General features: G+C 37.3%; 1 protein-coding gene across 4 annotated transcripts in view; it reads left to right on the top strand.

Moving 5' to 3' along the window:
* The window catches only part of PHKA1 (phosphorylase kinase regulatory subunit alpha 1), a 144,172-nt gene that overhangs the window by 20,071 nt on the left and 98,162 nt on the right, over positions 1-25,939 (top strand). For 3 of the 4 annotated variants that reach the window (XM_068533264.1, XM_068533263.1, XM_068533262.1), the window contains exons 6-11: positions 3,008-3,088; positions 17,519-17,617; positions 18,579-18,725; positions 19,701-19,754; positions 21,072-21,194; positions 25,038-25,133. In XM_068533264.1, coding sequence (XP_068389365.1) covers positions 3,008-3,088; positions 17,519-17,617; positions 18,579-18,725; positions 19,701-19,754; positions 21,072-21,194; positions 25,038-25,133 — 600 coding nt within the window. The remainder of the gene's footprint in view (positions 1-3,007; positions 3,089-17,518; positions 17,618-18,578; positions 18,726-19,700; positions 19,755-21,071; positions 21,195-25,037; positions 25,134-25,939) is intronic. The other variant, XM_068533265.1, reaches the window with a different exon arrangement.

The following is a 25,939-nucleotide window of genomic DNA, read 5'->3' as shown; positions in this document are numbered from 1 at the left end:
TCATTGTATTGAAAATGGCTGTGTCATATAAGTAGTCCAGTTTTTTTTTAGCAGTTTAATTGTTTTAGTTTGGTTAGTTGTTTTTTAGTTGTTACAGGTGTGAGGATAAATCTGCAACCTGTCACTCCATATTTACCAGAAGGATAATTCTAACATAGGCATATCTGATACAGACAGACATTATTTGTTGATGGATTGCTTTGTTTCCTGATACCATAGGCCTGCTGTGATCCAGGGTAAAAGCCAGTGTTCTCTGACCTCTCTGTTGCAGCCAAGGGTTGCAGCAGTAGAATTAATGATATTTGTGCCTTCTCATACTCTAATCTTTGCTGCACAAACTAGGGTAGAGCTGGGTTTAGGGGCAGATGAGACTCACCATGGGATAAATATGGCTTACCTTTCTGAAGCTCCATCTTTTGACTCAAAGATTTGATATTAAAAGTAATTTAAGGTAAATACCAAAATAAATATAGGTGTGTGTGCATGTGTGTGCACACACATGCATGTGTGCACATGGGTATTTCCAAGTTCTGTTCAATGAGAGGGCCTAGAAGCCTGACACCACAGTGACAATGAGGACCAGCATCCAAGTCTTGAATGTAACTATCATTCTCTAATAAAAGAAACCAGAATTCCTTGTAGAAGTGGTTGATTCCAGGGCTGGGGCAGGGAAAATACAAGATGAGACTGTATTTGGGCATCTTATAGTGACAAAAAGTGAGAAAGTGTTCAAAAAAATGGGGCATGTCAAAAGGGCACAGGAGCCAACCTAGAAGAACTCCCAGTGGCCAGAGCTGGAACAATTTGAGCAAAATAAATAATGACAACATTTTATTACAACCCAGAGAATAACCTAAATATCTATAAGTTCATACTGATGTAAGTAAATAGCTGAGTAAATAAATGAAGGAGAAAGGATAACTCTTCCTTAGAGAAGAATTGCAGTTAATGAGTGTAGAGGTAATGAAGGAACTAGAAAATCACCATTGAAATCACCACTGTAATAATTGTTGCAGGCACAATTCACTGATTGATGCTAAATTAGTGGGTGGATGTTTGAGGAGAAACAAGATATTTGCACAATCGTAAAGTATCTCTCTGAAGATAATTATTAATTACAGGCATACCTCATTTCACTGTGCTTCGTTCACTCTATTGCACTTCACAGTTAATTGTGTTTTTTTACAAATTGAAGGTTTGTGACAACCCTATGTCAAGCAAGTCTATTGGTGCAATTTTTCCAACAGCATTTGCTCATTTCATGTCTCTGTGTCACATTCTGGTAATTCTTGCAGTGTGTCAAACCCTCTACCAGCAAAGAGATTATGACTTGCTGAAGTCTCAGATAATGGTTAGCATTTTTTAGCAACGAGGTATTTTTAAATTAAGGTATGTGCATTGTTTTTTAGACATAATACTATTGCACACTTAATAGACTATAGTATAGTGTAAACATAACTTTTATATGCACTGGGAAAGCAAAAAAATCATGTGACTTGCTTTATTGCAATATTTACTTTATTGCTGTGGTCTGGAACTGAACCCACAATATCTCTGAGGTATGCTTGTAATTAGTATAGTAATACAATAGTATAATAGAAAAATAGTAACAGTAGAATGGAGAAACTCTGCAGACACCACCTTAACCAAGTCATTAAGGTTAACATCACCAGTAATGACATCAACATCGTATACCTCTGATACGATGTGCTAAGAAGGAGCATAATGTTTGTAGTATTCTAGTATTCTTGCCAAAAATGCATAACCTCAATCTAATCAAGAGAAGACATCAAGCAAACCCAAACTGAGGGAAATCTATAAAATATATGACCACTAATCTTCAGGAAGTGTCAAGGTCATGAAAGACAAGGCTTGAGAAACTGTAACTGACTGGAAGAGACTTAAGGAGGCATGACAAATGCAGCATGGTATTCTGGATTGGATCCTGGAATACATAGAAAGGCTATTAGTGGTGGGACTTCCATGGCAGTCCAGTGGTTAAGACCTCACCTTCCAATGCAGGGGGTGCGGGTTCGATCCCTGGTCAGGGAGCTAAGATCCCACATGCCTTGCGGCCAAAAAACCAAAGCATAAAACAGAAGCAATATTGTAACAAATTCAATAAAGACTTTAAAAATGGTCCACATCAAAAAAATCTTAAAAAAAAAAGGCTATTAGTGGGGAAAAACGGTGAAATCCTAGTAAAGTCCATAATTTGGTTACTAGTATTTTACTAATGTAAATTTCTTCACTTTGACAATTGTACTGTGGTTATGTCAGGTATTAACATTAGGGGAAGCTGAGTGAAAGGTGTATGGGAACTCACTACTATTTTTGCAACTTCTCTGTAAATCTAAAGTTATTTGGAAATGAAAAGTTTTTAAAAAGTAATTTTAAATGTTATCTTTGTATTATCGAGGGACCGTATAGAACCATGGTTAAGAATGTAGGCTTTGGAGCACTTGGACTCTAATCCTAGCTCTGTTATTCATTAGCTATGTGACCTTGGGTGAGTCACTTGACCTCTCTTTGCACCTCAGTTTCATCATCTATAAAATGTAAAGATTAAGGAAGATACTATAATAGTGTAAAGTGCATAGGTAAGTGCATGGTACATTGTCAGTGCCAATAGAGAGTAAAATTAGAATGGATGTTTAAGATAAAATACTTGGATGATGTTTAGGCTCTGTCTCCTAGACCCCCTAGGTGTCTGCTTTGATGAAAAATTTTGAGAAGCACCTCTTTAGATGAACTAAGTTACAGTTCTTAGTCCTGATCAACTGTCAAGATATCTTCTAACTTCTTGGAGTTCCCGATAGAATTTAAAGCTACTGAGAAAATAGCTACAGGGGGAACCCAACTCATTGGCCTCTCCTTAATAAGCATTGTGGGTAAACGTATGTATGGCGAGTTAGCTAATACTTGTGCCTTTTATTCAAGGTTTGTATATCTAGTAAGCATTTAGTAGTGATGATTTGCTAATGGTGTGTTGGTTATTTTATGCCAGGACTTCGGGATATGGGAACGTGGAGATAAGACCAACCAAGGAATCTCAGAATTGAATGCCAGTTCAGTTGGAATGGCAAAGGTAATTTTCCTTGCTTTGTTTTTACCAAGTGTGGGATAAGGAAGTCTGATACACCTTTGCCATAGATAAAGCCTTAACATGAATGTGGACCATCATCAAATTAATTGGTCTTTTAAACCATAGGCAGTATTCAGAGTCTCCAATATAACTATGGACATGTAGGTGAAGACTTCTTTCAAAAGCTCCAGATTTGTATGTACAACTGCTTTTGTAGCATATCTCTATTTACATATCACATAAAGACCTCAGAAAACATATCTTAAACTAAACTCATCATCTCTATCACTACAAAAACGAACAAAAGGAGGCTTTTTTTCCTTCCATACACCAGTTGACAAAGCTTGATATCAGGGAACCATCTCTCAATCCTCCACCCCCCTCACTCTCCTGCATCCCCTATATTGTTATCTTCATCATCATTATTATGTTCCACTTGGCTTCATCTTTTCCTTCCCACTGCTACTGCCTTAATTTCAGCTTTTATCTCTGGAAACAGCAAGAAGGCATAAAATAGGATAGTAGGAATAGGATCAAACATATCCATTATAAAGATAAATACACATGGCTTGATTTGTTTCCCCTACCTAAAGGCAAAGACACAGACTGATTTAAAAAACGAAGAAAGGAAATCCAGTCTATACCTATACCACCTCTAAGAGCTCTAAGACGACAAATTGCTACGGAAAGATTAAAAACAGAAGGATGGACAAAGTGTGGCCAAAATAAGCAAAAAAGAGTATGGGTGACTATGTGAATTCAAATGAAGTAGAATTCAAAGCAAAAAGTATTACATGGAACAAAGAGGACAAGGAGGGTCCAGATAGAAGGCACAGCCTACAATGAGAAAGTCTGGCCTGGAATGTAGTTTCAATTAATACAGAGCAAAATGTATTAGAAATACAAGGCAAAATAGAAACAGTTATAAAGGGACAACTTAACAAAAGCCACTGCTAGGCTATGACAGATAAAATAAACCAAAAATAAGTTCATAGAAAATTTAAACTATATAATTAATGTGGTTTAATTAATAAATTTATATAGAACTTTGTCCCTACAAAATATTTATTCCCTAGGTAACCTTTTTCTTTTTTATGTATTTTTAATTACCAAAGTGATACAGATATTGAGCTTATTTTTAAAAACTAAACCCTACTCTATTTACCTCTATGTAACCTGATTTTTTAAATTCAACAATCTCACATTTCACTGAACAACATAACCAAACATCCTCTTTCATACAGGTAATCTAATTCATTCTTTTCAGTATTTAATAATTACTTTGTTGATGATAATGCTTTAGTGCAGATCCTTGTACATATATCCTGGTGAACTTGCACAAATAGTTTTGTAGGATAGATTCCTAAAAGTGAAACCATTGGGTTAAGGGATATACACTTTATTTTTTTTTTAACGTATTTATTTATTTTTGGCTGCATTAGGTCTTTGTTGCTGCGCGTGGGCTTTCTCTAGTTGCGGCAAGCGGGGGCTACTCTTCGTTGTGGTGCGCGGGCTTCTCCTTGCAGCGGCTTCTCTTGCTGCGGAGCACGGGCTCCAGGCACGCAGGCTTCAGTAGTTGTGACGTGTGGGCTCAGTAGTTGTGGCGCACGGGCTATAGAGCGCAGGCTCAGTAGTTGTGGAGCACGGGCTCAGTTGCTCCGTGGCATGTGGGATCCTCCCGGACCAGGGATCGAACCTGAGTCCCCTGCATTGGCAGGCAGACTCCTATCCACTGCGCCACCAGCGAAGTCCCTGCTTTCTCTTTCTATTTACACATACACATTATTTTTTTTGAACCAGTTGAGAGTAAATTGCAGACATGATCCCTCATGTCTCCTAAATACTTCAGAGTGAATTTCCTCAAAGACTGTCCCATAACCATGGTGCAATCATCAAAATCAGGAAATGAACACTGGCATTATACTACAACCTAATCCAAAGACCCCATTCAAATTTCTTTAATTGTCCCAATAATATCATTTATAGCAAAAAACAAAAACAAAAACAAACAAAAAAACCCTTATGATCCAGGATCCAATCCAGGATAACATGTTACGTTTAGTTGTAATGTCTCTTTGGGCTTCTTTAACCTGATAATACTTTAGACTTTACTCACCTTTTATGACCTTGGCATTTTTAAAGATTGTTTTATAGAATGTCCTTCAATTTGATTTTGTGTGATATTTCCTCATGATTTGATTCAAGCTATGCATTTTTGGCAAGAATACCACAGAGGTAAGATGTGTCCTCAGTACATAATCAGGAAGTACAAGATGTGGATTTGTCCCATTACTCTTCATGTTAAGTTTAATGGCTGCATTAAGGTGGTATCTGCCATATTTCTCTGCTGTAAATTTGCTTTTTTTCCCTCTCGTAGTGAATAAGTATTTTGTGCCTGGATGATATCTGCTTAACCCATTAGGTCTCAGTTTAGACATTTCTCCAGGGAAGCTTTCCAGAACTACCTGCTATCCCAAAGACTAAGTCAGTTCTGCCTCACAATTGAGGAACTACAAATAACTGATAAATACTTGAAAGAATATTCAAACTTATTAGCAAATTAATGCAACAGAATCACCATTTTTCTATCAAATTAGGGAAAATTTCTAAAATAATACCTGGTTTGCATTAAAAAAAGGTTGTATCATACACTGCTGGTGATAGTTATATTGGTACAACTTGCATGAAAGCGAATTTAGCATTATGTCCTAAAAATTGTTTATATCCTCTACCAGGGAATTAATGCTTAGAAAATAACTCATTCTACTCTGTTTTTATGAGTTTGACTTTTTTAGGTTCCACATATAAGTTATATAATACAATATTTGTCTTCCTCTACCTGCTTATCTCACTTAGCATAATGCCCCCAAGGTACATCCATATTGTCGCAAATGGTAGGTTTTCATTCTTTCTTTTTTTTTCTTTTTTCTTTTTGAATTTTATTTATTTTTTTCTACAGCAGGTTCTTATTAGTTATCCATTTTATACATATTAGTGTATATATGTCAATCCCAATCTCCCAATTCATCACACCACCACCACCACCCCCCACCACTTCCCCCCTTGGTGTCCATACTTCTCTTCTCTACATCTGTGTCTCTATTTCTGCCCTGCAAACTGGTTCATCTGTACCATTTTTCTAGGTTCCACATATATGCGTTAATAAACAAAAAAAATTTGTTTTTCTCTTTCTGACTTACTTCACTCTGAATGACAGTCTCTAGATCCATCCACGTCTCTACAAATGACCCAATTTCATTCCTTTTTATGGCTGAGTAATATTCCATTGTATATATGTACCACAACTTCTTTATCCATTCGTCTGTCGATGGGCATTTAGGTTGCTTCCATGACCTGGCTATTGTAAATAGTGCTGCAATGAACATTGGGGTGCATGTGTCTTTTTGAATTATGGTTTCTCTGGGTATATGCTCAGTACTGGGATTGCTGGATCATATGGTAATTCTATTTTTAGTTTTTTAAGGAACCTCCATACTGTTCTCCATAGTGGCTGTATCAACTTGCATTCCCACCAACAGTGCAAGAGGTTCCCGTTTCACCACACCCTCTCCAGCATTTGTTGTTTGCAGATTTTCTGATGATGCCCATTCTAATTGGTGTGAGCTGATACCTCATTGTAGTGTTGATTTGCATTCCTCTAATAATTAGTGATGTTGAGCAGCTTTTCATATGCTTCTTGGCCATCTGTATATCTTCTTTGGAGAAATGTCTATTTAGGTCTTCTGCCCATTTTTGGATTGGGTTGTTTGTCTTTTTAGTATTGAGCTGCATGAGCTGTTTATATATTTTGGAGATTAATTCTTTGTCCGTTGATTCGTTTACAAATATTTTCTCCCATTCTGAGGGTTGTCTTTCTGTCTTGTTTATGGTTTCCTTTGCTGTGCAAAAGCTTTTAAGTTTCATTAGGTCCCATTTGTTTGTTTTTATTTCCATTACTCTAGGAGGTAGATCAAAAAAGACCTTGCTGTGATTTATGTCAAAGAGTGTTCTTCCTACGTTTTCCTCTAAGAGTTTTATAGTGTCCGCTCTTACATTTAAGTCTCTACATTTCCTTTTTTTTTCACACACACACACTGTATTTTTTTTACAAGAGATAAATAAACTGACACCAAACATTGTAAATGGATGACCACAACAAAAGCAACAATGATTGCAATTACCAAACATGAAACACACTCATACTATGTCATAATATTGGCATTCAGTCCAGTAATCCTCCACTGTAACAGCTCCTTTACTTTGCAGTGAAAATTGATTTGTATATTTTTTGCCTCTGAGTCCTTGTGGGATTTTTTTTTTATTCAAACAGAAAGTCACAAAAATTATAATCATCCTCATCAGGTCACTCAGTCCCATGTACTTAATTTTTTTTTCATCTTGATCTTTTGTTAGCACTTTTATGAATTCATCAGTTTTCCATTAGAGTTCTGAAAATGCTTCTTCATTCAATTCAGCAGTACAGTCAGTTACCAGAAACTTGTACTTGTCAGAGTCTTTTCCGTGAATTCCTTGAAGATGAAACCCTTTTATAGGAACATTTTTGCAAAAGCATCAGTACACCCAGAACTCTCTGTAAATGACAAAAGACTTAAAAATGACCACGGTTAAAGATTTGTTGAAAGTTCATAATAATGCAATTGACAAGGAAATTTAGTTATTTCTGAGATATACACTTTAAAGTAATAACTAGAATTATGTCTTATAACATTATACCACAACATATAAGATTTTTAGAAATTTCATGTAATGTCTGTAACATTTATATTAACATATTTCCATACAAATAACCCAAAGAAAGTTTAGTATTAGTTGTTTTTGTTTGTTTGGTTGTTTGTTTTTTTTAATACTGCAGGTTCTTATTAGTCATCAATTTTATACATATCAGTGTATACATGTCAATCCCAATAGCCCAATTCAGCACACCACCATCCCCACCCCACCGCGGTTTTCCCCCCTTGGTGTCCATACGTTTGTTCTCCACATCTGTGTCTCAACTTCTGCCCTGCAAACCGGCTCATCTGTACCAGTTTTCTAGGTTCCACATACATGCGTTAATATACGATATTTGTCTTTCTCTTTCTGACTTACTTCACTCTGTATGACAGTCTCTAGATCCATCCACGTCTCAACATATGACCCAATTTCGTTCCTTTTTATGGCTGAGTAATATTCCATTGTATATACGTACCACATCTTCTTTATCCATTCGTCTGTCGATGGGTATTTAGGTTGCTTCCATGACCTGGCTATTGTAAATAGTGCTGCAATGAACATTGGGGTGCATGTGTCTTTTTCAATTATGGTTTTCTCTGGGTATATGCCCAGTAGTGGGATTGCTGGATCATATGGTAATTCTATTTTTAGTTTTTTAAGGAACCTCCATACTGTTCTCCATAGTGGCTGTATCAATTTACATTTCCACCAACAGTGCAAGAGGATTCCCTTTTCTCCACACCCTCTCCAGCATTTGTTGTTCGTAGATTTTCTGATGATGCCCATTCTAACTGGTGTGAGGTGATAACCTCATTGTAGTTTTGATTTGCATTCCTCTAATAAATAGTGATGTTGAGCAGCTTTTCATGTGCTTCTTGACCATCTGTATGTCTTCTTTGGAGAAATGTCTATTTAGGTCTTCTGCCCATTTTTGGATTGGGTTGTTTGTTTCTTTAATATTGAGCTGCATGAGCTGTTTATATATTTTGGAGATTAATCCTTTGTCCGTTGTTTCATTTGCAAATATTTTCTCCCATTCTGAGGGTTGTCTTTTCATCTTGTTTATGGCTTCCTTTGCTGTGCTAAAGCTTTGAAGTTTCGTTAGGTCCCATTTGTTTATTTTTGTTTTTCTTTCCATTACTCTAGGAGGAGGATCAAAAAAGATCTTGCTGTGATTTATGTCAAAGAGTGTTCTTCCTATGTTTTCCTCTAAGAGTTTTATAGTGTCCGGTCTTACATTTAGGTCTCTAATCCATTTTGAGTTTATTTTTGTGTATGGTGTTAGGGAGTGTTCTAATTTCATTCTTTTACATGTAGCTGTCCAGTTTCCCCAGCACCAATTATTGAAGAGACTGTCTTTTCTCCATTGTATATCCTTGCCTCCTTTGTCATAGATTAGTTGACCATAGGTGCGTGGGTTTATCTCTGGGCTTTCTATCCTGTTCCACTGATCTATATTTCTGTTTTTGTGCAGTACCATACTGTCTTGATTACTGTAGCTTTGTAGTATAGTCTGAAGTCAGAGAGTCTGATTCCTCCAACTCCATTTTTTTCCCTCAAGACTGCTTTGACTATTCAGGGTCTTTTGGGTCTCCATACAAATTTTAAGATTTTTTGTTCTAGTTCTGTAAAAAATGCCATTGGTAATTTGAAAGGGATTGCATTGAATCTGTAGATTGCTTTGGGTAGTAGAGTCATTTTCACAATGTTGATTCTTCCAATCCAAGAACATGGTATATCTCTCCATCTGTTGGTATCATCTTTAATTTCTTTCATCAGTGTCTTATAGTTTCCTGCACACAGGTCTTTTGTCTCCCTAGGTAGGTTTATTCCTAGGTATTTTATTCTTTTTGTTGCAATGGTAAATGGGAGTGTTTCCTTAATTTCTCTTTCAGATTTTTCATCATTAGTGTATAGGAATGCCAGAGATTTCTGTGCATTAATTTTGTATCCTGCAACTTTACCAAATTCATTGATTAGCTCTAGTAGTTTTCTGGTGGCATCTTTAGGTTTCTCTATGTATAGTACCATGTCATCTGCAAACAGTGACAGTTTTACTTCTTCTTTTCCAATTTGTATTCCTTTTATTTCTTTTTCTTCTCTGATTGCCGTAGCTAGTACTTCCAAAACTATGTTGAATAATGGTGAGAGTGGTCATCCTTGTCTTGTTCCTGATCTTAGAGGAAATGCTTTCACTTTTTCACCATTGAGAATGATGTTTGCTGTGGGTTTGTCATATATGGCCTTTATTATGTGGAGGTAGGTTCCCTTTATGCCCACTTTCTGGAGAGTTTTTATCATAAACGGGTGTTGAATTTTGTCAAAAGCTTTTTCTGCATCTGTTGAGATGATCACATGGTTTTTATTCTTCAATATGTTAATATGGTGTATAACATTGATTGGTTTCGTATACTGAAGAATCCTTGCATCCCTGGGATAAACCCCACTTGATCATGGTGTATGATCCTTTTAATGTGTTGTTGGATTCTGTTTGCTAGTGTTTTGTTGAGGATTTTTGCATCTATATTCATTAGTGGTATTGGTCTGTAATTGTCTTTTTTTGTAGTGTCTTTGTCTGGTTTTGGTATCAGGGTGATGGTGGCCTCATAGAATGTGTTTGGGAGTGTTCCTTCCTCTGCAATTTTTTGGAAGAATTTGAGAAAGATGGGTGTTAGCTCTTCTCTAAATGTTTGATAGAATTCACCTGTGAAGCCTTCTGCTCCTGGACTTTTGTTTGTTGGAAGATTTTAATCACAGTTTCAGTTTCAGTGCTTGTGACTGGTCTGTTCATTTTTTCTATTTCTTCCTGGTTAAGTCTTGGAAGGTTATACCTTTCTAAGAATTTGTCCATTTCTTCCAGGTTGTCCATTTTATCGGCATAGAGTTGCTTGTAGTAGTCTCTTAGGATGCTTTGTATTTCTGCGGTGTCTGTTGTAACTTCTCCTTTTTCATTTCTACTTTTATGGATTTGAGTCCTTGCCCTCTTTTTCTTGATGAGTCTGGCTAATGGTTTATCAATTTCGCTTATCGTCTCAAAGAACCATACAGGTCTTTTGTGTCCTCAGGTAGGTTTATTCCTAGATATTTTATTCTTTTTGTTGCAATGGTAAATGGGAGTGTTTTCTTAAGTTCACTTTCAGATTTTTCATCATTAGTGTATAGGAATGCAAGAGATTTCTGTGCATTAATTTTGTATCCTGCTACTTTACCAAATTCATTGATTAGCTCTAGTAGTTTTTGTTGACATCTTTAGGATTCTCTATGTATAGTATCATGTCATCTGCAAACAGTGACAGCTCTACTTCTTCTTTTCCGATTTGGATTCCTTTAATTTCTTTTTCTTCTCTGATTGCTGTGGCTAAAACTTCCAAAACTATGTTGAATAACAGTAGTGAGAGTGGGCAACCTTGTCTTGTTCCTCATCTTAGTGGAAATGGTTTCAGTTTTTCACCATTGAGGACGAGGTTGGCTGTGGGTTTGTCATATATGGCCTTTATTATGTTGAGGAAATTTCCCTCTATGCCTACTTTCTGCAGAGCTTTTATCATACATGGGTGTTGAATTTTGTTGAAAGCTTTCTCTGCATCTATTGAGATTATCATATGGTTTTTCTCCTTCAATTTGTTAATATGGTGTATCACGTTGATTGATTTGCGTATATTGAAGAATCCTTGCATTCCTGGAATAAACCCCACTTGATCATGTTGTATGATCCTTTTAATGTGCTGTTGGATTCTGTTTGCTAGTATTTTGTTGAGGATTTTTGCATCTATGTTCATCAGTGATGTTGGCCTGTAGTTTTCTTTCTTTGTGACATCTTTGTCTGATTTTGGTATCAGGATGGTGGTGGCCTCGTAGAATGAGTTGGGGAGTGTTCCTCCCTCTGCAATATTTTGGAAGAGTTTAAGAAGGATAGGTGTTAGCTCTTCTCTAAATGTTTGATAGAATTCGCCTGTGAGGCCATCTGGTCCTGGGCTTTTGTTTGTTGGAAGATTTTTAATCACAGTTTCAATTTCAGTGCTTGCGATTGGTCTGTTCGTATTTTCTATTTCTTCCTGGTTCAGTCTTGGCAGGTTTTGCATTTCTAAGAATTTGTCCGTTTCTTCCAGGTTGTCCTTTTTATTGGCGTAGAGTTACTTGTAGTAATCTCTCATGATCATTTGTATTTCTGCAGTGTCAGTCGTTACTTCTCCTTTTTCATTTCTAATTCTATTGATTTGAGTCTTCTCCCTTTTTTTCTTGATGAGTCTGGCTAATGGTTTATCAATTTTGTTTATCTTCTCAAAGAACCAGCTTTTAGTTTTATTGATCTTTGCTATTGTTTTCATTTTTTCTTTTTCATTTATTTCTGCTCTGATTTTAATGATTTCTTTCCTTCTACTAACTTTGGGCTTTGTTTGTTCTTCTTTCTCTAGTTCCTTTAGGTGGAAGGTTAGATTTTTTATTTGAGTTGTTTCTTGTTTGTTGAGGTAGGCTTGTATAGCTATAAACTTCCCTCTTAGAACTGCTTTTGTTACACCCCGTAGGTTTTGGATCGTCGTGTTTTCATTGTAATTTGTCTCTAGGTATTTTTTTATTTCCTCTTTGAGTTCTTCAGTGATCTTTTGGTTATTTAGTAATGTATTGTTTAGCCTCCATGTGTTTGTGTTTTTTACGTTTTTCCCCCTGTAGTTCATTTCTAATCTCATAGTGTTGTGTCCAGAAAAGATGCTTGATATGATTTCAATTTTCTTAAATTTACTGAGGCTTGATTTGTGACCCACGATGTGATCTGTCCTGGAGAATGTTCCATGTGCACTTGAGAAGAAAGTGTAATCTGCTGTTTTTGGATGGAATGTGCTATAAATATCAATTAAGTCTATCTGGTCTATTGTGTCATTTAAAGCTTGTGTTTCCTTATTAATTTTCTGTTTGGATGATCTTTGCATTGTTGTAAGTGAGATGTTAAAGCCCCCCACTATTATTGTGTTACTATTGATTTCCTGTTTTATAGCTGTTAGCAGTTGCCTTACGCATTGAAGTGCTTCTATGTTGGGTGCATATATATTCATAATTGTTATATCTTCTTCTTGGATTGATCCCTTGATCGTTATGTAGTGTCCTTCCTAGTCTCTTGTAACATTCTTTATTTTAAAGTCTATTTTATCTGATATGAGTATTGCTACTCCATCTTCCTTTTGATTTTCATTTGTATGGAATATCTTTTTCCATCCCCTCACTTTCAGTCTGTATGTGTCCCTAGGTCTGAAGTGGGTCTCTTGTAGATAGCATATATATGGGTGTTGGTTTTGTATCCATTCAGCAGGCCTGTGTCTTTTGGTTGGAGCATTTAATCCATTCACGTTTAAGGCAATTATTGATATGTATGTTCCTGTGACCATTTTCTTAATTGTTTGGGTTTGTTTTTGTAGGTCCTTTCCTTCTCTTCTGTTTGCCACTTAGAGAAGTTCCTTTAGCTTTTGTTGTAGAGCTGGTTTGGTGGTGCTGAATTCTCTTAGCTTTTGCTTGTTTGTAAACCTTTTGATTTCTCCATCTAATCTGAATGAGATCCTTGCCGGGTAGAGTAATCTTGGTTGTAGGTTCTTCCCTTTCATCACTTTAAATATATCATGCCACTCCTTTTTGGCTTGTAGTGTTTCTGCTGAGAAATCAGCTGTTAACCTTATGGGAGTTCCCTTTTATGTTATTTGTAGTTTTTCCCTTGTTGCTTTCAGTAGTTTTTCTTTGTCTTATTTTTTGTCAGTTTGTTTACTGTGTGTCACGGCGTGTTTTTCCTTGGGTTTATCCTGCCTGGGACTCTCTGTGCTTCCTGGACTTGGGTGGCTATTTCCCTTCCCATGTTATGGAAGTTTTCAACTATACTCTCTTCAAATATTTTCTCGGGTCCTTTCTCTCTCTCTTCTCCTTCTGGGACCCCTATAATGCGAATGTTGTTGTGTTTAATGTTGTCCCAGAGGTCTCTTAGGCTGTCTTCACTTCTTTTCATTCTTTTTTATTTATTCTGTTCCGCAGCAGTGAATTCCACCCTTCTGTCTTCCAGGTCACTTATCCGTTCTTCTGCCTCAGTTATTCTGCTATTGATTCCTTTTAGTGTATTTTTCATTTCAGTTACTGTATTGTTCGTCTGTTTGTTTGTTCTTTAATTTTTCAAGGTGTTTGTTCTTTAATTCTTCCAGGTCTTTGTTAAACATTTCTTGCATCTTCTCGATCTTTGCCTCCATTCTTTTTCCAGGGTCCTGGATCATCTTCACTATCATTATTCTGAATTCATTTTCTGGAAGGTTGTCTATCTCCCCTTCATTTAGTTGTTTTTCTGGAGTTTTATCTTGTTCCTTCAGCTGGTGCAAAGTCCTCTGCCTTTTCATTTTGTCTATCTTTCTGTGAATGTGGTTTTTGTTCCACAGGCTGCAGGATTGTAGTTCTTTTTGCTTCTGCTCTCTGCCCTCTGGTGGATGAGGCTATCTAAGAGGCTTGTGCAAGCTTCCTGATGGGAGTGACTGGTGATGGGTAGAGCTGGGTGTTGCTCTGGAGGGCAGAGCTCAGTAGAACTTTAATCTGCTTGTCTGCTGATGGGTGGTGGTAGGTTCCCTCCCTGTTTGTTGTTTGGCCTGAGTCGACCCAACACTGGAGCCTACCTGGCTCTTTGGTGGGGCTAATGGCAGGCTCTGGGAGGGCTCACGCCAAGGAGTACTTCCCAGAACCTCTGCTGCCAGTGTCCTTGTCCCCGCAGTGAGCCACAGCCCCCCCCCCCCCCGCCTCTGCAGGAGAGCCTCCAACACTAGCAGGTAGGTCTGGTTCAGTCTCCTATGGGATCACTGCTCCTTCCCCTGGATCCCAATACGCACACTACTTTGTGTGTGCCCTCCAAGAGTGGAGTCTCTATTTCCCCCAGTCCTGTCAAAGTCCTGCAATCAAATCCCGCTAGCCTTCAAAGTCTGATTCTCTAGGAATTCCTCCTCCCATTGCCAGACCCCCAGGTTGGGAAGCCTGACGTGGGGCTCAGAACCTTCACTCCAGTGGGTGGACTTCTGTCGTATAAGTGTTATCCAGTCTGTGAGTCACCCACCCAGCAGTTATGGGATTTGATTTTATTGTGATTGCACCCCTCCTGCTATCTCACTGTGGCTTCTCCTTTGTCTTTGGATGTGGGGTATCTTTTTTGGTGAGTTCCAGTGTCTTCCTGTCGATGATTGTTCAGCAGTTAGTTGTGATTCTGGTGCTCTCGCAAGAGGGAGTGAGCGCACGTCCTTCTACTCTACCATGTTGAACCAATCTCCTCCTTCTTTCTTATGGCTGAATGATATTCCATTATACACACACACACACACACACACACAGAGGCAGGTGAGCACACACATACACCACATCTTCTTTATCCATTCATCTGTTGACGGACACTTAGATTGTTTCCGTACATTGTGAATGATGCTGCAGTAAACATAGGAGTGCATATATTTCTTTGATATCCTGTTTTTATTTCCTTTGGATATATACCCAAAAGTGAAATTGCTGGATCATATGGTAGTTCTAATTTAATTTTTTGAGTAACCTCCATACTTATTATTTTCCATAGTGGCTGAACCAACTTGCATTCCCCTCAACAGTGTACAAGGTTTGCTTTTATCCATGTCCTCACCCATACTTATCTTTTTTATGATAACTATTCTGACAGATGTGAGGTGATATTGCATTGTGGTTTTGACTTGCATTTCCCTGTTGATTAGTGATGTTGAGCATCTTTTCATGTACCTGTTGGCCATTTGTCTGTTCTCATTGGAAAAAATGTCTATTCATTTCCTTTGCCCATTTTTTAATTGAATTATTTGGTTTTTTATTATTGAATTGTGTGAGTTCTTTATATATTTGGGATATAAACTTCTCATTATATATGTGGTTTGCAAATATTTTCTCCCATTTTGTAGGTTGCTTTTTCATCTTTTTAATTGTTTCTTTTGTTGTACAGAAGCTATTTATTTATTTATTTATTTATAAACATCTTTATTGGAGTATAATTGCTTTTCAATGGTGTGTTAGTTTCTGCTTTATAACAAAGTGAATCAGCTATACATATACATATATCCCCATATCTCCTCCCTCTTGCATCTCCCTTCCACCCTCCCTATCCCACCCCTCTAGGTGGTCACAAAGCACTGAGCTGATCTCCCTGTGTTATGTGGCTACTTCCCACTAGCTATTTTACATTTGGTAGTATATATAAGTCCATGCCACTCTCTCATTTCGTCCCAGCTTACCCTTCCGCCTCCCTGTGTCCTCAAGTCCCTTCTCTACGCAGAAGCTTTTTAGTTTGATGTAGTCCCCCTTATTGATTTTTGCTTTTGTGCTTATACCTTTGGTGTCATATCTAAAAAATCATTGCCAAAACCAATGTGAAGGAGGAGTTTTGTGATATGCGGTCTTAATGTTTAATCCATTTTGAGTTAATTTTTGTGTGTGGTGTAAGATAGGGGTCCAATTTTATTGTTCTGTATGTGATTATCCAGTTTTCCCAAAACTGTTTGTTGAAGAGACTATCATTTTCCCATTGAGTGTTCCTGGCTCCTTTATCAAATATTAATTGACTGTAAATGCAGGGGTTTATTTCTGGGCTCTCTATTCTGTTTCATTGGTCTATGTGTCTACTTTTATGCCTGTATCATACTATTTTAATTACTATACCTTTGTAGTATAGTTTGAAATCAGGAAGTGTGATGCCTTCAGCTTTGTTTTTCTTTCTCATAATAGCTTTGGCTATTTAGGGTCTTTTGTGATTCCATACAAATTTTAAGATTTTTTTTATTTCTGTGAAAAATGCCATTGGAATTTTTATATGGATTGCAGTGGATCTATAGATGACTTTGGGTAGTATAGACATTTTAACAATATTAATTCTTCTGATCCATGAGCATGGGGGTATCTTTCCATTTGTTTTTGTCTTAAATTTCTGTCATCAAAGTATTGTAGTTTTCATTGTACAGATCTTTCACCTCTTTGGTTAAATTTATTCTTAAGTATTTTATTGCTTTTGATGCTGTTGTGAATGGGATAGTTTTCTTTATTTCTTTTTTAGATGTTTTGTTGTTAGTGTACAGAAAACACAATTGATTTCTGTATGTCGATTTTATATCCTGTAACTTTACTGAATTTGTTGATTAGTTCCAACAGTTTTTTGGTTGAGTCTTTAGGGTCTTCTATATATGAGATCATATCATCTTCAAATAATGACAGTTTTACTCCTTCATTTCTGATTTGGATGCCTTTTATTTCTTTGTCTTGCCCAGTTGCTTTAGCTAGGACTTCCAGTACTATGTTGAATAAGAGTGGTGAGAGTGGGCACCCTTGTCTTGCTTTAATCTTACAGGAAAACTTTCAATTTTTCACCACTGAGTAGAATGTTAGCTGTGGGTTTGTTGTATATGGCCTTTATTATGTTGAGGTATGTTCCTTCTATACCAAATTTGTTGAGGGGTTTTAATCATGAAAGTATGACTGCAACCTCCATCTCAAGTGTCTCTGGGACAATATGGGAGACCAAAAAAACCCTCAGAGGCCCCTGGGAATAAAGAATGTTATTGTGTTTTCTGTTCTGCTGAACATATTTAAAATGATATCATGTTCATTGATATGATACCGGGGTAGAGGGAGAAGAAATATACGCATTTATAATGCTAAAGTTGTCCTTTCCTTCTTGGTTCCTCAAAGGCAGCCCTGGAGGCATTAGATGAACTGGACCTGTTTGGTGTGAAAGGTGGGCCCCAGTCAGTTATCCATGTCCTAGCTGATGAAGTACAACACTGCCAGGTAAGAGAATAATGGACAATGTTATAGAAAAATGTATTTTTACTCAGACTCAAATTTAGCATGAGCTTTAGAATAAGGAGAACTGAATGAGAGTACATAATCTGATTTATTACCATGTACCAAAAATGTCTTATCAAGCATCCTATAGAGATAAACCTGATACAGCATGAGCTATAACAGAGATCATAGTCCTGTTCTCTCACTCAACGTTATAAAGTGATCCTATCACAGTATCTGGAATTCTCCACTATTAACGTATCAAGGGTATATGAGCTCTGCTCCTGGGTATGTCCTTTTCTAAATATCCCAAGAGAACAAGAGGTGATCGATTTTGAGTGTTCTTCTTGATAGTGGCTCTGAAACTTTCTCTTGTCCCCGGTTGGCCCTCGGGTTAGATGTTTGGAGATTAGACTGTTTAAGTGGTAAATGCATATCTTCAGTTTTGTTTAGGATTACTCTGTGTATTGAAAGAGTAAGGTTCTTGTCATTGACAAGATGGCCTTTCTTGTCTTCTTCAAACCCTGATTAGGCAACCATGGTGTTCTAGTGAATACAATCTCACCTTCTAATTTTAAAAATGCACAATTTTCCATGGAAAAGATAAATTTCAGGGATATAGGAGCTAAGCCTTCCACATCTTGCTTCCCAGCAGCTACATTTTATCTTTATGCTTAGATAGTTGCTAATGGAGCAACAGCATTATGGGTGAGATAATGATGTTAGAGTATTCTTTATCCATTAGCAGCTTCTTAAGAATCAGGATTAGGAAGCACTGAGAGCAGGATTAAGACAAGGGATGATTTACAGAAGTAGTTAGTCTTCTAAGCTTTCACTATTAAATCATTTTTAGATTTTTCAACTGAATGATCCTCTTCAACATACATCTTTTGAAACTAAAGCTAATAATTTTATAATCCTGAGTTATTTACTAATGTGCCACATTTGACTTCCTTTCTTTTAGTCTATCCTTAATTCGATACTCCCCCGGGCTTCAACATCCAAAGAGGTTGATGCTAGTCTACTTTCAGTTATTTCCTTCCCAGCCTTTGCAGTAGAGGATAATCAGTTGGTGGAGCTCACAAAACAGGAGATAATCACTAAGCTTCAGGTATGTCCATATGTGCCTTTGTTTTCTTTAAGCTCTAACTTTAAGGCTAAATTAGTATCTTTGTGAGTCTTGAATATGACCTATGTTGTGATTTAACCAAGTGATCAGGGTTAACATCACCAGTAATAAGATGTACTGACATCATGTACGCCCTGATACAGTGCACTGAGAAGCACACAGCACCTCCGTGATGTCCTTCCCAAGAATGCAGTACCTCAATCTAATCATGAGAAAACATCAGACAAAACCAAATCGAGAGGCATTCTACAAAGTAACTGACAAACACTCTGCAAAAATGTCAAGATGATGAAAAACAGGGAGGGACTGAGGAACCATCACAGATTAGAAGAGACTAAGGAAACATGCCAGCTAAATGCAGTGGTATCCTAAATTGGATACTGGAACAGAAAAAAAGCATTAGTGGAAAAACTGGTGAAATCCAAATAAGTTCTATACTTTGGTTAATAGTGTTGTACCAAGGTTAATTTTTTAGTTTTGGTAAATTTTCTGTGGTTATTTAAGATGTTAATATTAGGGGACAGTGGTTGAAGGATATACAGGGACTCTGTACTGTTTTGGGAACTCTTCTGTAAGTCTCAGATTATCTCAAAATTTTTAAACTCTGTTTTCTTTTTTAAAAAAGCTGTGGTCTCTTATGAATTGTGTGAGCAGGACCGCATAGATTAGTAATTGGGCTGTCACAGACTTATCCTATGGTGGAAAGCCATGGAGAAGATAAAATAAAAACACTGCTTTAGGGAAGAGCCTGCAACTTAGCCCTCGCTTGAAATCACATTGCTGAAATCACTTTCTGCTGCTGGACTGATATCAGGGTTTTTTAAAATTATTTTTTAAGTATCATGTCTCTATTGATGATAGGTTGGCACATGTAGCTGTTGCAAAGGATACATTTCTGATTAATTATATTGCTGTACCAGTGTTCATTCTTCTGGCTTCTTTCCTCTGCATTCCCAGGGTCGTTATGGTTGCTGTCGATTTCTACGAGATGGATATAAAACTCCTAAAGAGGTAGGTTTGTTTTCCCCAAAATGAGTCCAAGGTAGAATGGTCACTACTGCAGCCTCATTCAGAGAAAATACTTACCTCATTGATGGTACTTCAAATAATCACTAAATAGGATAACGATAACTGATGTTTGCTACCTTTGTTAGGATTAATTGCCAGGTTTTGCTTGTGAGCCCTTCTGGATTAAATAAAATAGAGGAAGGTGTAGTCCTTCCACCTCTTGAAGTTGGTTAGTTTCAGGAAAGAGCTCCTGATGGATGCTTAAATCAGTGGATGGAAGTTTATGCAGAAACAGAATATTTACATTGTCTCAAAATATTCCCCCCTAAATATTTAATTATTACAAAGGGAAAAATCTTTCTGTCAGTAGATCCTTTTGGATCCCTTCCACCTTTTGCAGTTGGTTAGTTCTAAACAGTACTTGATCTTGAAAAGTTAACTTCCTTTTGTTCCACTTGTCAAAAGTTCTCCTTGGAAATATCCATGGAGAAAATTTAGTATTATTAAAAGGGAATGACTGGTCGGTAACCACTTTCATTGACAATGTAAACATCGTTTAAGGCTCAGGTTTGCTGGTTGAGAGCCATTATAATTTTTTTAAATTACCGAGCTCAAACTCTTCTGGTTTACTTCCTGTCTTCCATTTTATTCTTTAAGCCTTTTGACTTCTGCCCCTACCAATCTATTAAAATTGTGCTCTGAAATATCATCATAATCTCCTAAGTAAGCAATCCAGTAGCCTTTTCTCAGTCCTTATTCTCTTTGACTTCTCTATAGTACATCACTATTACCTACCCCTACATTTTCTTGAAATTCTTTTCCTATTTTAACTTCCACAACTCTACACCATCCTAATTTTTCTCCTCTTTCTGTCCTCCCTCACCAAACTCAGGGTTTACCAAGATTCTGTTCTTGGGCTGCTTGTTCATTATATATAGGTACTACATCCATAATTTGTGATTCGTGTGTCACCTCTATAAGGATGATTCCCAAACCCTCATCTCTTGCTGTCCTTCTGAACATTTCTATTTGTATGTTCTGCTGCTACCTCAAACTGAACAAGTACAAAACCAAACTCAGGCTTATTACAAATTAGTCTCACTTCCTCATACACCTGCCTGTAGTATCATTATTATCCCAGTTCTGCTAGTTAGAATCACATGACAAAAGTACTTGCTAAAGGAGGGGAGTGTGTATGTGCTCTGCCTTCTCTGAAACAAACTATCAGTGGTGAAAGGCTGTGTTGTAAGACCTCTGAACTAAAGATATAGTCTGACCTTGGAGTGATAAGACAGACTTTGTTTATTGTGTTTTTACCAGGATCCCAATCGTCTGTACTATGAACCAGCTGAGCTGAAGTTATTTGAAAACATTGAGTGTGAATGGCCATTGTTCTGGACATACTTTATCCTTGATGGGGTATTTAGTGGGAATGCAGAACAGGTAATGCACTGGGGAAAGAGCTTTTTAGCAGATTGTTATTATGTCTTCCTCTTTCAGTTAATGACTGTGCTGACCCTGTGTCCAAATGGAAGTCTTCCCTAATAGGGAGGAGACAGAGTTGTCTTCTAGAGACTAGTAGTTGAGGGTGCATGTTAAGAGTTAGAAGACCTGGATATTGGTATCACTCAGACTTGACTTTTAATAAATATAGAAAGCAGAATAGCAAGTCCTGTATACTTGCCTTAGTCATCAGAGGTACTTGAATTTACCTCCTGACTTTGTATGTCTTTTTTTTTTTAAATAAATCTTGGAAATGATATTCTGACTTCAGCAAAAACAAAACAACAACCCACTTATACCCTGTCCTCACCCCCCAAAATATAGTCATCATTGCTTTTTGAGCTACATGAATAAAGTAGTTTAGAAACCATTGTTGGAAAACTGTGACTGGACAATTTAATCAAGTTAGTTTAATGTCAGGCATTCTGCAAATTGGCTATGTTCTAAACTTGGACATAAATCCAACACATTTGGAAGTCATTTATACTTGGCTACATAAATACAGTTTTGTGTAATTTGAATACTTTGGCCAATAGTAATCTGTAACTGCCAATATGAGTTTAAATAATAGGGTTACACCAAAGTTTCAGGGGCACAAAGTGCCGTTTTACTCTAAGCTTTATATAGAGCATCCTTATTTGAGCAAGAAATAAGATAAGCAATAATAGAGATACCTGCCCTATTTTGAGCACCCTATTTTTTTTAAACCAAACTTTTAAAAAATATTTATTATTTATTTATTTATTCATTTTGGCTGCTCTGGGTCTTAGTTGCAGCACGCAGGATCTTCATTGCGGCATGTTTAGTTGGTGGCATGCGGGCTTCTTAGTTGCGGCATGCGGGCTTCAGCATGCAGATTCTTGGTTGCGTCATGCATGTGGGATCTAGTTCCCCGACCAGAGATCGAACCTGGGGCCCCTGCATTGGGAGCACGGACTCTTACCCACTGGACCACCAGGGAAGTCCCTTGACCACCCTATTTTGATTCTACCATTTTTCTCAGTCCTTCTCAAATTCCACAAAATTGTTTCTCAAAAACTGTGCTTGCTCAAAGAAAGATTTATTTATTAAATGTGCCAACTAAGTACAAAGCATATTCAGGTTTTTTGAACTCTCAGGGGAGAAAAAGGAGCTGGAAGGCCTGGATTCTTTTTTATTGTTTTTTTTTTCCTGGCTTTGCTGCTGACCACTGAGTAGTCCAAGTACTGTCATTGACTTCTTCAGTTTCGCTATACAGGCATACCTCAGAGATATGCAGGTTCAGTTCCAGAGCAGCACAAATATTGCAAATATCTCAATAAAGCAAGTCATATGAATTTTTTTGGTTTCCCAGTGCATATAAAAGTTATGTTTACACTACATTCTGTTAAGTGTGCGATAGCAGTATGTCTAAAAAAACAATGTACATACCTTAGTTAAAAATACTTTATTGCTGAAAAATGCTAACCATCATCTGAGCCTTCCATGGGTCATAATCTTTTTGCTGGTACATGCTTTGAAATACTTCGAGAATTCCCAGAATTGTGACACAGAGACACAAAATGAGCAAATGCTGTTGGAAAAATGGTGCCAGTAGACTTGCTCAACACAGGGTTGCTGCAAACCTTCAATTTGTAAAACAAAAACAAAAACAAACAAACAAAAAAAACGCAGTATCTGTGAAGCACAATAAAGCAAAGTGCAATAAAACAAGGTATGCCTGTACATATGATGAGAATAGTTTTTCTCTCTTCATTGAAGAAGTGGAAAGCCCTAAAATTCTTTGAATTTCACAGATGAAGACATGTGATAAGTGCACGGTGCAGTCAGTTTGGCTATAATGAGACACATAGATGTTCCCTAAAAATCACCATGCTCTGCATATTTGAGAAGTATAAACTATAGGGCTTATGGGAAAATGTGGTTGGGGAAAACACTTAAAAAGTTTGTCAGAAATACATACAAAATGATAGGAACCTAATAAAAACAGTACCACAGATAGGCATTAATGGCTTTAAAATGTTCATTCATTCCTCTTTCAAAAATTATATTCTGAGAAAATTATTTCAAGGGTGGCATACATTTAGATACAATGCTGCTCATCACTGTTACATTCATACAAATTAAGTCTGGTGGTAATTGAAATGTTCAAAAAGAACAAAATGTTAAATTAGAGATCATGTGTATAAAATAATATGCTGCTATTAAAATGTGTATTAAAATTTAATATCATTGTTAAAAATTTGGATTAACTGTTGTTTCATACTTCAAATATAATTTTATTTTAGTGTTCGGTTTTCTCATAATTGAAAAAAAACAGTGCCACAGCTTTATACATGTTAAATGGTTAAGAAATACATAAATACCACAAAGATATGGCACTTGTACCTTGAAAAACACCTGAAGTTTTCTTGTGGATATGTGCAACCATGTTCCTACCACCTCACTTGCAGGGCTCCCGTGCTCACCACCCTACATGCCAGAGGAAGAGAGGAAAAGAGAGATAGCATAAGAGAAAATAAAAAAAAAGAATATCAAACAGAGAGGAAGAATAAAAAAATAGGGCAAGGAGGGAATAGAAGGGGAAATTAAATAGAAGGGAAGGCACAGAGCCATGCAGCCAAGTCGGCCATGAGAAGAGAGCAGCTCGGGAGTGGTAGGAGAGTTATCTGAAATTGGATGGAAAGTTGTAACACCACATGTGGATGGGTTGTGGTTCATGGTTCTGAGGTGTGTGCATGTGTGTGTGTTGTGTATTCTTACACGGCTCAGTTCAGCTGAGTGCCTTCTCAGGTTGAAATTGTGCGTAAGCAGATGTGAAATTCATGTTATGCTCAAATTGTTCTCTAATATATCAAATGCACTGGAACAAATTTGTGTTTTCAAAACAACTATCATAGCAGAACTGACTATATATTTTTTCCACCATAAATTATAGTGGGTTTTTTTTTTGCTTTTTATTTATTACTAATCTACAGCAAATTGTTAAGCAAAAAAATGTAAACTTGATCATAATAGAAACTTAATTTGACAGGGAAAATACAGTTTTAAAAGCAATTACATGTAAAGTCAAGAAGCTCTACTCAGTGTAGTGCACAGTGGGTAGAAGCATGCACGTGGAGGCAGGCTGACTTGGGCTCAAATCTGGGCTCATCCTTGCACTCGCTGTATGATCTTTCAGAAGCTCATAACCTCCTTGAGCCTTAATTTCCCTGTAAAAAGGCTTTAATTACACACACCTGGATGGTTATTAAAATTAAATGCATTCATCAGCAGAACAGGAATAAAGATGCAGACGTAGAGAATGGACTTGAGGACATGGAGAGGGGGAAGGGTAAGCTGGGATGAAGTGAGAGAGTGGCATGGACATACATACACTACCAAATGTAAACTAGGTAGCTAGTGGGAGGCAGCCACATAGCACAGGGAGATCAGCTCGGTGCTTTGTGACCACCTAGAGGGTTGGGATAGGGAGGGTGGGAGGGACACGCAGGAGGGAGAGGATATGAGGATATATGTATACGTATAGCTGATTCACTTTGTTACACAACAGAAACTAACACAACATTGTAAAGCAATTATACTCCAATAAAGATGTTAAAAAAAATTAAATGCGTTAAAAGTATGCAAAGCTCCTAGCATAGTATCTGGCCTCCATCAGCATTTAGTAAATACTACTTCCCTTTCTTTCCTTTCACTAGGTGAATATACCCCTTTGCAATAGGACCTTCTTTGGCTACAACCCTCCCCTAGATCCCCAAAGGGAACTCTATGAATTTTGTTCCCCTTTTCTTTTCTGTACAGGTTCAAGAATACAGAGAGGCTCTTGAAGCAGTCCTCATCAAAGGCAAAAATGGAGTCCCACTTCTGCCAGAGCTGTACAGTGTTCCTCCTGACAAGGTAAGCTGGACGGTGCCATAACATGGAGCTGGGAGAAGAGGAGCAGTACCTCAAAAGGACTGCCTTATTTGAGTCAAATAATTTTTAATCTTCTGATTTTAATGTTCTAAAGTCTTTCTTTAGGTATAGAACAAAATATGATTTTATTCGTTTGAAAGTATATTTATAAAGCAGACAGTTATGGCACTGTTGCTGGGCAAGGCGAGGGCAAGATCAAATCTTACAGAGGTAGTTTCACGGGTGTATATTTGTCCTCAAACTCATCAAGATGCATATGTTAAATATGTATGGCCTTTCTATATGTCAGCCAAACCTCAATTTAAAAAAATAAATAAGTTGTTCTGAGATTGATTTTTTAAAAAATCAAACTTTAAGGTTGAGAATGATATGGAGATCAGTAGGCCCAAGTAGAGTAATTTTCTGTGTGAACTCTCAGTATTTGATATTTTCTGCTTTGAGGCTAGTCATCTGGGATTAATTGAGTAGATCAGGCTTGGAGAATGAGGTATGTCTCCATTTTCTCAAAATGCCAGTTGAGACTACCATTGTTCCTCTTCTCCATTGCAAAAGAGCATTAGCCGGGGGAGAGATGCAATCTTCCATGCTGGTGGGGATGAGTGGACTAAGCTCCTAGCAACATCAGCAGCATAACCTGAGAGCTTGTTAGAAATGCAGATTTCAGGCCTTCCCCCACATCTACTCAGTAAGAATATGCCATTGGACAAGATCCTCAGGTGGTGTGTCCATGTACAGTTAGAGGAGCACTGCCCTAGACTGTAGTCATAGTGCTTGACTTTTCAGTGCAT

This window comes from Eschrichtius robustus, chromosome X (genome assembly GCF_028021215.1).
Source record: "Eschrichtius robustus isolate mEscRob2 chromosome X, mEscRob2.pri, whole genome shotgun sequence".
In the NCBI taxonomy this organism is placed as follows: domain Eukaryota; kingdom Metazoa; phylum Chordata; class Mammalia; order Artiodactyla; family Eschrichtiidae; genus Eschrichtius; species Eschrichtius robustus.
The sequence above is the reverse complement of the archived record's forward strand: the minus strand, read 5'-3'. Positions and strand labels throughout refer to the sequence as shown.